The 13296-nt window shown below is 35.1% G+C and overlaps 1 protein-coding gene across 12 annotated transcripts in view; it reads left to right on the top strand.

The window, feature by feature from the left end:
* LOC127836811 (protein zyg-11 homolog B-like) overlaps nucleotides 1–8303 on the top strand; it is a 41033-nt gene extending 32730 nt beyond the window's left edge. For 2 of the 12 annotated variants that reach the window (XM_052363409.1, XM_052363408.1), the window contains exons 13-14: nucleotides 390–487; nucleotides 2033–8303. In XM_052363409.1, the coding sequence (XP_052219369.1) occupies nucleotides 390–487; nucleotides 2033–2181 (247 nt within the window). In that variant the 3' untranslated portion in view covers nucleotides 2182–8303. The remainder of the gene's footprint in view (nucleotides 1–389; nucleotides 488–2032) is intronic. The other 10 variants (XR_008028930.1, XR_008028933.1, XR_008028929.1 and 7 more) reach the window with 10 other exon arrangements.
* Nucleotides 8304–13296: the final 4993 nt, after the last annotated feature.

The following is a 13296-nucleotide window of genomic DNA, read 5'->3' on the forward strand; positions in this document are numbered from 1 at the left end:
CTTTCCCCCTCAGAAGCAAAGTGAAAATGGCGATGTACAACCAGCATAAAAACCAGAACAGCCTGCCAGTAACTCGCAGTCTGTTCAGGTTTAATGCTGTTTGCTGCTCTCATCAGTATCTAAGGTTTGGAGATGAAGCCTTTAAAATTTGAATCTAGTAAGAGAGGTCTTTAATAAAATTTAACTTTCTGAGGGACTATGTTGCAAAAAATACGTATTAAGTGGTAAAGGGTTAAGCCATGACAGCTCAGATTCGCATTTTGTTGTGTTTGTAAACCCTTAAAAAATCAAATTAAATTTAAGACCTTTCAGATCTTTCAACTCTTTTCTACCACTAGTGACTACTCTAACCCATAGAGATGTCATTGAGTATGTTTGTCTGGTTGCAGATCCTTCAACCCCTTTATACCCCTACTCCAGTCTTCTGAGATGCCTGCTGTACAGCTATGGGCAGTTTGGGCTATACTGCATGTCTGTACTAAGAATGGTAAGACATTATTTTTCTCCTGGATGAACTTTTATTTATGAGTCGTGTCCTGGGAAAACTGGGCTTAAACATAATTTTCTCTAAGAAGAGACTCTTTTTTAACAAAAAATACCATAAAAGTAGATGGTTTTGTCCTGCATTAGTCTGTGCGGACTGGGACAATATTTTGAGTATGTGCATAAAATCCTGTGTGTTTATAATAGAGTCTGGCTCATGCTCATCTTTTTTTAAATCAATTGTGTTTTTACTGCGTGTGTGTATAATGACCAGGAAGACTTAATCATTTACCACTTAGATGTGTATTTTGACGCATTTGTTTTCCTTTTAAAAGTTTAATTTAATTAAAGTACTTTCTTATTAGACTCAAAGTTCCAATGCTTCATTTCCAACCCTTAGATACTGACGAGAAAACAGCATAAACCTGTTACTCGCAGGCTGTTCTGGTTTTATGCTGTTTGCACATAGACATTTTCACTTTGCTTCTCAGTGTTGAAGGGTTAAACAAACCCCATTTACTAAGGAAAGGTTGGTCTCCTAGAATCATGTAAGGTTTTCTCCTTCACTTTTCAACAAACAACAATCAAAATTGCAGGCATTATTCTTTATGAGATAAAATTTTGTGTATGTGTGATTGTTATCATCTTGCGTTAACAATTACAAAAATAATGCCCCTTTTTTTGCAACATAGCCTTTCTATAACATCATCACTTTTAATAGACATTACATGAAGATTATTTTCTCTGAAATCACATGGTCAACACATATTTTATTAGATTTGTGATATTTTAGAGAAATTTTCTATAAAATGTTTTTAAAAAACCATGCTTGCCATGCTGTTGGGTCACAAGATCTATTTATCTAATAATAAGAATACTTATTTTATAAAATCTTTCCCTGTAGCGTCTACCTTCAGATGTTTAATATTTTTACATTGAAGACCATTTATTGTGGCCCTCTACAAAAAATTCCCAGTCATGATCCAATGTCAAAACCAGCCACATCGTTCAGGTCACATGATTAAAATGTATATAGAGCTGTACATGTATATCCCTTTACCACTTGGATACCTATTTTCACGCATTTGTAGTCTCTTAGAAAAATACATTTAATTAAAGACCTTTCTTGCTAGATTCAAGTTTTTAAGGCTTCATCTGCAAACCTTAGATACTGATAAGCAGCAAACAGCATAAAACCTAAACAGACTGCGATTTACTTGCATGCTGTTCTGATTTTATGCTGTTTGCACATAGCCATTTTCACTTTGCTTCCGAGTGGGATAGGAATATCACAATGAATTACAAATTCTTCCAATTCACAGTATACACTTTGTATATAAAATTGTCTAATTGTCCTATTCAAAGTTGTTTTCCATTGTGACAAACTTATTTCTTTTTGGTTTATCAAGCCTTTCCTATAGTTGAGAATATTTTGTAAACTGCTCTTTTCAATTAGCTTTATACCAATATTGTATCTTTTGCCTTAAAATCTTCTTTGAATATTCTGTATTATGTTTATATATTCAAGTTTAATATTTTACTATTTCAGCCCAAAAGTACTGTGCAATGTTACAAGAGGAGAAAGTGTGTCGAATACTGGAGCAGGTTATATGCGAGCCCTGTCTAGATACAAACGTTCGCAACATAGGCAATCAAGTTGTCACACTCGTTCAATCAAATGGAAAGAAAAGTCCTTGACAAAATTGTGTATAAATGATATGTTTTGATATTAGGATACATGTACATTACATAAGTGTCCATAATATTGGGATTATATATTAAGTTTCTACCAATTAATATAAAAGAATTGTGCATTTTGGTCTTACACTAAACATGTCCTTTTGAATTGAAACTAAGTTTGTATTAAAATAGATTTTTGGTGTTTCCTTTTCTTAAGTTGATCTTGATATGGGAATTTTATAAAAGAATGCAATAATATTTATTTGTCACCTTGGATGTATTATTGTACTTTAATATGCAATAATTTGTTTGAAATTTTCAAATTAGCCTTACTCTTGGAAACTGGTTCTTAATGCATGTGCATGAAGTGTCATACCAGATTAGCCTGTGCAGGTCTCAGTGCATGAAGTGTCATACCAGATTAGCCTGTGCAGGTCTCAGTGCATGAAGTGTCATACCAGATTAGCCTGTGCAGGTCTCAGTGCATGAAGTGTCATACCAGATTAGCCTGTGCATGAAGTGTCATACCAGATTAGCCTGTGTAGGTCTCAGTGCATGAAGTGTCATACCAGATTAGCCTGTGCAGGTCTCAGTGCATGAAGTGTCATACCAGATTAGCCTGTGCAGGTCTCAGTGCATGAAGTGTCATACCAGATTAGCCTGTGCATGAAGTGTCATACCAGATTAGCCTGTGCAGGTCTCAGTGCATGAAGTGTCATACCAGATTAGCCTGTGCAGGTCTCAGTGCATGAAGTGTCATACCAGATTAGCCTGTGCATGAAGTGTCATACCAGATTAGCCTGTGCAGGTCTCAGTGCATGAAGTGTCATACCAGATTAGCCTGTGCAGGTCTCAGTGCATGAAGTGTCATACCAGATAAGCCTGTGCATGAAGTGTCATACCAGATTAGCCTGTGCAGGTCTCAGTGCATGAAGTGTCATACCAGATTAGCCTGTGCATGAAGTGTCATACCAGATTAGCCTGTGCAGGTCTCACAAGCTAATCAGGGACTAACCTTTTGTCCTCAATTGGGTTTTGGCTCAGAAATATTCCTTAAAAGCAGACAGTGTCGTGCCTGATCTGGGGCAACACTTGGCGCACATTAACACTTCAAAGAGCGTGGTTCAAATGCATGTTGTTGTATTAAAACATCTGGGGCAACACTTGGCGCACATTAACACTTCAAAGAGCGTGGTTCAAATGCATGTTGTTGTATTAAAACAAGTGTATTCTGTAGACAGGATGGACTGGGAACTTAATTTGCTGTTTTGGATATTAAATAGTGTAGGTCGTATGTCGTCAAATATTATATCTTGATGTTTTTGCAACAGATTTGTGATGAATGAGTGTGGGTATCTTGTTTACATTTTCAATAATAGCCTTTGGTACACGGGCACTTGGTGTTGTTTATTAACTGACTTCATTTAATTATTGAAGAAGTTAAATTGTGGCATTAACATGTACTTTCACTTATCAGAAGGTACAGATTGGCATAATTATATTTTATGAAGTGATGTTGTTATGTCAAGTGTTTGTTTGATAAAGCAAGTGATTGTTAGCTGTTGTATATTTCATTTCTGTCATTTGTTTACCCTCATTTAAGCCTACTAGTGTCGTACATAAGTTAATTATATCTTTATTGTACTATCACTCACTGATGACAAAACATTAATTATTATTAAAAGTGTATTATAATAATGTATACCAAACTGTTTAGCCCATTGTTGATAATAGCAATCAATACCCAAAATTATATTTTAGTTTATAACAAAATTATAGAAAATTATTTAATGTATGTTTAGTTGCACATTGCAGAAGTAAATTAAAAACTGTTTCCAGTTCTCTCATAGGTTGTTTATCACAAGTTAATAATTAATACAGAAATCTTGTAACGAATAGTAGGTTGTTTATCACAATTTAATAATAAATACAGAAATCTCATAAAGAATAGTTTTCGTGAGTCCTTACAAAATGCAGCTCAAGGTTCTGAAAGACTTTCAACTCTTAAGACAGGGCAGGACTAATGGCCTGGTGTCACACAGAGCAATACATTTATATGGGCCATGCTCTGTGAAAAAGGGGGTTAAATGCATGTGTGTTAAGTGTTGTCCCAGATTAGCAAGTGAAGTCAGCAGGGACAACACTTTCCGCTTTATGATATTTTTCATTTCAAGAAAGTCTCTTCTTAGCAATAATCAAGTTAAGGCAGAATATGTCGCCCCTGTTTATCCTTTGCAGACTGCACAGGCTAATCATGGATGACACTTTATGCACATGCATTAGTCTTCCTTTGCACAGAGCGCATATTAATTATCAAATAGATTATGTCTAGAAATTCATATTACTTCTTCTGTAGAAATGTTTGTGTTAAAATATGAGTGTTGTTTTGTTTATTCGTTTTGAAGATTATTGGAAAATGCAATATATATGTTACGTGACAGAATAATTTATGCTGTGTTGTTGATGTCTTACCTATTACTAGAGAAGTTTTACATAAAGCCCTTCTGACAATTTCACGATATTTAATAGGGTAAAACAAAAATCTGTGAATGGCACACTTTTGTTATATTTTAGTAAAGACAATAATTGTATTATTGTTTCTAATATTTTTAGCAAAGTAGCCAATAAATAAAGTAATTTAAATCAACAGCTGCTTCATTTAATTATATATTTCCGCACAAATTGAATGATTCAAAGCTACAACGTTGTCACCTCCATTTATATATATTATAATTCCTATTATTTAAGAATTTTTGTCAGAGTTAATATTTTTGCATGATACATGCTGATAAAGAAAAAAGACAAAATTAAAATACCTGGAAAAGAAAACGGCGAATTTATTTTAAGTGATAACTGCAAAGTAATGGGTCACAGTTCTTTCTGTTCATAATAAGTTCTTAATAAATGACACAAATTGCAGAAAAAAAATCAAGTCATCGTTCTTGACTGTTATTGAAATAAAATTTTCTAAGCTGCATGTTGCTTTTGCAACCTTTTTTTTACTGATGACAGGTACAAAGTTAATTAACAGCCCTCGAGAATTACGGGTGATGGTTTAAACTTAAGTTGTGATTTTTTAAATCCCTTTATTTATCATCTTACATTATTTGAGATAAGTTAGAGTGTATTATTATTAATGAATTATTTTACCTGAAGAGAAACATTTCCTAAGAAATTTTCATGAAAATGTTAGTATGACCTACTTCGCAAGTTGCTTGAAAATGAATCATAGCCAGTCATTTTTATGTTGGTATACGCCTATAGTATACTCCAAATATTTAGCATGGTTAAGTTACAAATAAGTCAGCCATGTACATTTTGCTATACATTATATTTATGGCCCCCTTCGAAGAAGAGTGGGTTTATTGTTTTGCACATGTCGGTCCGTCGGTCGGTCCATCGGTCCGTTTGTCCACCAGATGGTTTCCGGATGATAACTCAAGATCATGAAACTTCATAAGTACATTGATCATGACTGGCAGATGACCCCTATTGATTTTCAGGTCACTAGGTCAAGGTCACATTGACTCGAAACAGTAAAATGGTTTCCAGATGATAACTCAAGAACGCTTACGCCTAGGATCATGAAACTTCATAGATACATTGATCATGACTGGCAGATGACCCCTATTGATTTTCAGGTCACTAGGTCAAAGGTCAAGGTCACAGTGACTCGAAACAGTAAAATGGTTTACGGATGATAACTCAAGAATGCTTACGCCTAGGATCATGAAACTTCATAGGAACATTTATCATGACTGGCATATGACCCCTATTGATTTTCAGGTCACTAGGTCGAGGTCACAGTGACTCGAAACAGTAAAATGGTTTCAGGATGATAACTCAAGAATGCTTACGCCTAGGATCATGAAACTTGAAAGGTACATTGATCATGACTGGCAGATCAAGGTCACAGTGACTCGAAACAGTAAAATGGTTTCCGGATGATTACTCAAGAATGCTTACGCCTAGGATCATGAAACTTCATAGGAACATTTATCATGACTGGCATATGACCCCTATTGATTTTCAGGTCACTAGGTCAAGGTCACAGTGACTCGAAACAGTAAAATGGTTTCAGGATAATAACTCAAGAATGCTTACGCCTAGGATCATGAAACTTCATAGATACATTGATCCTGACTGGCAGATGACCCCTATTAATTTTCAGGTCACTAGGTCAAAGGTCAAGGTCACAGTGACAAAAAACGTATTCACACAATTGCTGCCACTACAACTGACAGCCCATATGGGGGGCATGTATGTTTTACAAACAGCCCTTGTTGAAATTATTGCCAATGCCTGCACAATTGATTCATTTAAATTTACAATGTATAGCCGACATTATAGCGGAGGAATTTAAACAAAATATGCAAATGAACAAAGTCATGTTCAAGTTTCTTCAGGGAAAATATTATTATGTACAGGGATCTACTGACTTGATTCTGACAAACAAATACTGTTAAAGAAGTTCAAATTATGGTTGTTATACCTCCACAAACAAAGTTTAAGGGTGTACATGTATATAGGAGTGAACTTGTCTGTCAGTCGGTCAGTCTGTCGGTCTGTCTGTTGTTCCGTATTAAGTGTCCGCTCTCTAATTCAAGTAGTTTTCATCCGATCTTCACCAAACTTGGTCAGAAGTTGTATCTTCATGATGTCTAGGCCAAGTTTGAACATGGGCCTTGCCAGGTCAAAAACTAGGTCACGGGGTCACTTAGTGCGTTTTAAACATTCAGCATGCTGTCCGCTCTTTAATTCAAGTAGTTTTCATCCGATCTTCACCAAACTTGGTCAGAAGTTGTATCTAGATGATCTTAAGGCCAAGTTTAAACATGGGCCTTGCCGGGTCAAAAACTAGGTCACAGGGGTCACTTAGTGCGTTTTTTAACATTCAGCATGGTGTCCTCTCTCTTATTCAAGTAGTTTTCATCCGATCTTCACCAAACTTGGTCAGAAGTTTTATCTAGATGATCTGAAGGCCAAGTTCGAACATGGGCCATGCCAGATCAAAAACTAGGTCATAGGGTCACTTAGTACGTTTTACACATTGAGCATGGTGTCCTCTATCTATTTCAAGTAGTTTAAATTCGATCTTCACCACACTTGGTCAGAAGTTGTAACTAGATGATGTGAAGGTCAAGTTCGAAAATGGGCCATGCCGGGTCAAAAACTAGGTCACTGGGTCACTTAGTGTGTTTTAAACCTCACCATGTTGTCCGCTCTCTAATTCAAGTAGTTTTTATCAAATCTTTACCAAATTTGTCAGAAGTTGTATCTTGATAATGTCTAGGGCAAGTTTGAATATGGGTCATGCCGGGTCAAAAACAAGGTCACGGGGTCACTTAGTGCGTTTTAAACATTACAATGTTGTCCGCTCTCTAATTCAAGTAGTTTTCATCCAATCTTCACCAAACTTGGTCAGAAGTTGTTTCTAGATGATGTCTAGGTCAAGTTTGAATATGGGTCATGCCGGGTTAAAAACTAGGTCACGGGGTCACTTAGTGCGTTTAAAACCTCACCATGTTGTCCGCTCTCTATTTCAAGTAGTTTTCATCCAATCCTCACCAAACTTGGTCACAAGTTTTATCTAAATGATCTTTAGGACAAGTTTGAACATGGGCCATTCCGGGCTTAAAACTTGGTCACAGGGTCACTTAGTGCGTTTTTTAAAATTCAGCATGGTGTCCGCTCTCTAATTCAAGTATGGTAGTTTACATCCGATCTTCACCAAACTTGGTCAGAAGTTTTATGGAGATGATCCGAAGGCCAAGTTAGAACATGGGCCTTTCTGGGTCAAAAACTAGGTCAAGGGGTCACTTGGTGCGTTTTAAAAATTGAGCATGGTGTCCGCTGTTTTTTGTGAAGACGACATGCAAAATATTATGTGTCAATGCGGCATTTGGGGGTATTCCTCAAGTCTGTGACAAAGCTCTAGTTAGTCTTATACCAAGATTTCGATTTATAATGCTGATTGATTAAATTAATTACAGATCTTTATCACATCAGCCTTGCAAAATACTTGAATATCGTACTGTAATTTATCGTAATATACATATACAGTGTGCTTATTGTTGACTTGTTGTTAACGTGATTTCGTATTATAAATCATGATTTCCTGAATAAAATGTTCTGTTTTAGTTTTGTAGGTTTCTTTACTTTAATGGATATTATTTTGCATATTTTATCCTCATTTTACTGAAGCAGTGGTACTGGTACTTACAAAAAGTGGAACACAGAACACCAAGGGTATTGCAGTCGGGCACTACCAACTGAGCATCTGAACATAGGTTTTTCTAATAACTTTAATATTTTATTTACCAACTTAGTTTGTAGAGCTTGGAGTAAAGTTTTAAGACCGCGAGTTTTATTACCAAACCAGCCATGTAACTTGAAGGACAGTTTCTGTTACTGACATAAATACAAATTCAATATGTTTGCACAGTAAAGCGATGATACGTAAATTGACAATCATTTTACTACTAAATTAGTGATAAATATAAGATAAATTTGACGAAATCTTTAGATTTATTAATGATGTATTAACTTCCATTACAGTGCTCTTCAAACGACCATAAAATGAGCATGTTTTCCCCGTACCGTTATTAAGCTTTGGTATATGTATCAGAATTATGAAATAGAAGAGTATTTATACACCTAAGACGTTGCGTGGAGAGAAACTGTCAGCACCATCCTCTCGAGCTCATGAAGCACATCTTGATTCATCCCTCCTTAACATTTTATTTTTTTTTGTTATGCCCCCCTTCGAAGAAGAGGGGGTATATTGTTTTGCACATGTCGGTCGGTCCATCCACCAAATGGTTTCCGGATGATAACTCAAGAATGCTTACGCCCAGGATCTTGAAACTTCGTAGGTTCATTGATCATGACTCGCAGATGACCCCTATTGATTTTCAGGTCACTAGGTCAAGGTCACAGTGACTCGAAATAGTAAAATGGTTTCCGGATAACTCAAGAATACTTAAGCCTAGGATCATGAAACTTCATAGGTACATTGATAATGACTGGCAGATGACCCCTATTGATTTTCAGGTCACTAGGTCAAAGGTCAAGGTCACAGTGACTCGAAATAGTAAAATGGTTTCTGGATGATAACTCAAGAATGCTTTCGCCAAGGATCATGAAACTTCATAGGTACATTGATCATGACTGGCAGTTGAGCCCTATTCATTTTCAGGTCACTTGGTCAAAGGTCAAGGTCACAGTGACTCGAAACAGTAAAATGGTTGCCTGATGATAACTCAAGAATAATTAGGCCTAGGATTATGAAAATTTATAGGTAAATTGATCATGACTGGCAGATGACCCCTATTGATTTTTAGGTCACTAGGTCAAGGTGTCAGGGACAAAAAACGTATTCACACAATGACTGCCACTACAACTGACAGCCCATATTTCATTCATTATATGTGTGTGTCCAAAAACTTTAATCTTGGTTAAAGTTTGATAACTTTTGCAATATTGAAGACAGCAACTTCATATTTGGCATGCTTGCGTATCTCACTGAGCTGCACATTTTGAGTGGTGAAAAGTCAAGGTCACGGTCATTCTTCAAGGTCAAAAGTCAAATATCATTGTATTTTTCTTTCCTAAAACTTTGACCCATTTATGCCTAGTGAACTCTCCCATCCAGCTAAATTGGATCAATTTATCATGACTGGCAGATGACCCCTATTGATTTTCAGGTCACTAGGTCAAAGGTCAAGGTCACAGTGACAAAAAACGTATTCACACAATGGCTTCCACTACAACTGACAGCCCATATTGGGGGCATGCATGTTTTACAAACAGCCCTTGTTGTTTTTTTCTCCTACAGGCAATTATCATGAAACATTTGTCCCAATAGCTAAGTTCGAAACTGGGATATGTGGTGTCAAAAACAACATAAATAGATAAAAGTAATATATAAAGGGAAAGCTTGTAAACACTATTATTCACATTTTACCGAATCATTAAACATCTCCAGAACATTTGTTCTGATGATCTCTTTGACAAGCTAAAACAGTGCAGGTCTGTTGATGAGCATGGACACCGGAGGGTTGGGCAGTTTTAAATATGCCTAGTGAAATCTGATTAAATTTTAACCTTAATCTTTCTGAATCTGCTCTAAGAATCTTTAATATCCTCGTTGTGTAAAGAACTAACAACAAGTTATTCAACTGATTGCAATGAATCCTCTGGATTGATTATTAATTACCGGTAAATGTTCGCATCCAATGCAAATCTGATCTTATCCAACGGGATACCGGAGCCTACTTTGTCTCAAAGTATCCGTTTTAATTGCCCTATTTTCGGACATTTGAGTATTCAAAACGTGTTCACTCAGCCTTTATTCCAATTTTTAACAAGGGCAATTATGAAATATTGAGTTGATAGATCTTCAAAACAGGTCGTCCTTCGACAACGGACATTTACATCAAAGACGTTGATACTTTTGCTGAAAATATCACATCTCATCTTATTTTGTTATCAACGCTGTAAACTCAGTAGACCCAATAGACAAGTTTTTATTGCATACACGAACCTGGTGATTTTGCAAACAAATTACGTAGCATTAGAGAATGGAAAACTGCATACCAAAATTAAAGCAAGCAAAAGTGTTAATCAAAATATTACATGGTTACACCACAAATCTAATCAAATTGCACATCCTATCAAACAATTCACTGGAAAGCTCAAATAAAAAAAACTATCACCATCTTGTGTGGTCATGTCTTTAAACATTCATCAAACCTTTGAACAAATTGTCTATATAACCTCTTATAAATGGATCAGATGCACTTGGCAAAGATCCAGTTAAAGAATCAACTTTTATTACTTATTTAGAGGCATGCAGCTAGTTTTTTTGAATAGCCGTCTATCTATGTACATGTACATAGCAAACCTCCCTTTGTGATGTTAACATTATGTCCGAAGACTTAACTTGTGAATAAAAATGGCTTATAAGGAAAATTGCAGAGCCCGATGGAATCTTTCATATCTCAAGCCTTTTCAATTTGTGTCTACTTTGAGGTATCTACCCACAGTCATGGAAAGAAGCAAATGCCCGGCTTATCTTTCAATAGGGTGATCCTTCCTTGGTAAACAATTAGCGGTCTGTTAGCGGTCTTCAACTTTCTGTAAACAGTTACTCCACCATAAATCAATGAACATTTACATATATTATACATTTTCAAGCGGATTGTGAATGGTAAAAAGAAAATGTAGTATTTTGTGACATAAGCAGGGCATTTGACTCGGTTTTGTGCAAAGGTTTACTTCACAAACTAAGCAAAATATGAATTCATGGGTTACAATAGAATGAAATACTTCATATTAAGCTAATGTTAATGAATCTACACAATGTATTGTATAACCAGGCAGACATTTAATCTGAAATAATATATTTGTGGATGTTCCCAAGTGAACTTGTGCTTCAGCTTGCTTCAAACACATATCAATTTGTAGGGAATGCTTTTAATAGCTTTTACCTTCAACCCTTAAATCCTTCAATAAATTATCTCCTATATATGTTCAGTTGAATTGGATCAATCGTTTAAACGTATGCTTAAAGGCAGGATAACAATAGGTAATTTTTTATTATCTGAGGGGCCAAATTATTTTAAGCATACGTCATACCAGAATACCAACATATTGTGGTGTATTTGCAAATGATAAGTCCATCCCTTTCTATCATACTCCAAGAGAACGAATTGGAGCCGACTGAATCTGAAAGCATTATTGTAAAAATTGTTTAGACAAAAATTCAAAAGAACAAAGAGTTTCTAGTTGTCAGATCCCTTTTCACTTGCCGTCTTTTTTTTTTACATACAAATACACTGTGTTGACACCAAAACTTGATCTAAATTTCATTTGTTCTTTCTTATAATATATGTCCTTTACTATTTGAAATCGAGATCTTGCTTTTGAACATTGGAACTTGTCTCACGATTTTATTTTACATAATATAAAAAGCACATTATTATTATGTCAACCAGAATTTTGAAATATATCTAGTTATAACTTACATTTATGAAGTATCCCTATAATTAACACCAGCTTCCAGCCCAACCCAAGCATTATCTTTAGGTCAGAATGTACCTTTTAAATTTCTATTAATATATATGATTAAACCATAACGTCTGAAAACTCTAGACATCAAATTATTTGCCAAAACATTATGAAACTTGCTCAGTGTTCTTTTGTTTTGTCACATGGGAACAAGTAATTCTGTTGCTTTTTTTAATGATCAAATGTTTGATTTATGTTATTTTTATTGGTATACGTTTTCTCCCATTTGTTGGTTTCTTTTATAATTGAAAAGAGCAAGATAGTTGTGTTTAGTGGAATATTTTAATATAATAAAGTGGGTGATGCTAATGTAATATATCAACATAGATTGTCATAGAATGTTTGATTTACATGCAAATCATAATAAATCATCATTGGTTCTTTAATACTAGTAATTGCAGAAAAAATGTTACTTTTTTAAAAACACAGCTGCACAAATAATGGCAATACTTTCGCAATCTAACTCTTATAAAGGCTCTTATGCAATCTTCAATGACTATTGTTGTTCTTCCTGCAATGAGATAACTATTGAAAAGTATGCACACTTCTATTGCATGGAATGTCAAAGATTTTAGTGTTTTCCCCATCATGGTCAAGTGTTCAAAAAAAAAATCACATATTGGATAGCAGTATTATCTGAAAGTGGCCAGTGACCAAGGAAGTGGAGGATTCCACTAGGAAATGTGACATGAAATCTTGACAATCCTTTCATTTATCACGGTCAACTGAGTTGTCTAAAATGTGTCCATAAGGAACAGATATCTGAGATTGTGTTCGAATTATTATTTAATATTAATTAACTTAACATTATGTTCAATTATTGACATTAAAAAGCTGTTGAAGAATCAATGAAAATATAAAACGTGTTTGTATGCCCAAACATAATATGGAATATTGAATGTGTATGATTACTTGATGACCTTTACAAGGTAATAACATTACCACATATTTAAAACTAAGAACTGTATACAAACTGCTGATTAAGATAGGCCATTGTGAAGAACTCAAGAAATATACTTCATGTATTATATGCAAAAAGAACATTTGAACAGAAGAAAGAGA

Source organism: Dreissena polymorpha, chromosome 7, assembly GCF_020536995.1.
Source record: "Dreissena polymorpha isolate Duluth1 chromosome 7, UMN_Dpol_1.0, whole genome shotgun sequence".
NCBI classification, from domain to species: domain Eukaryota; kingdom Metazoa; phylum Mollusca; class Bivalvia; order Myida; family Dreissenidae; genus Dreissena; species Dreissena polymorpha.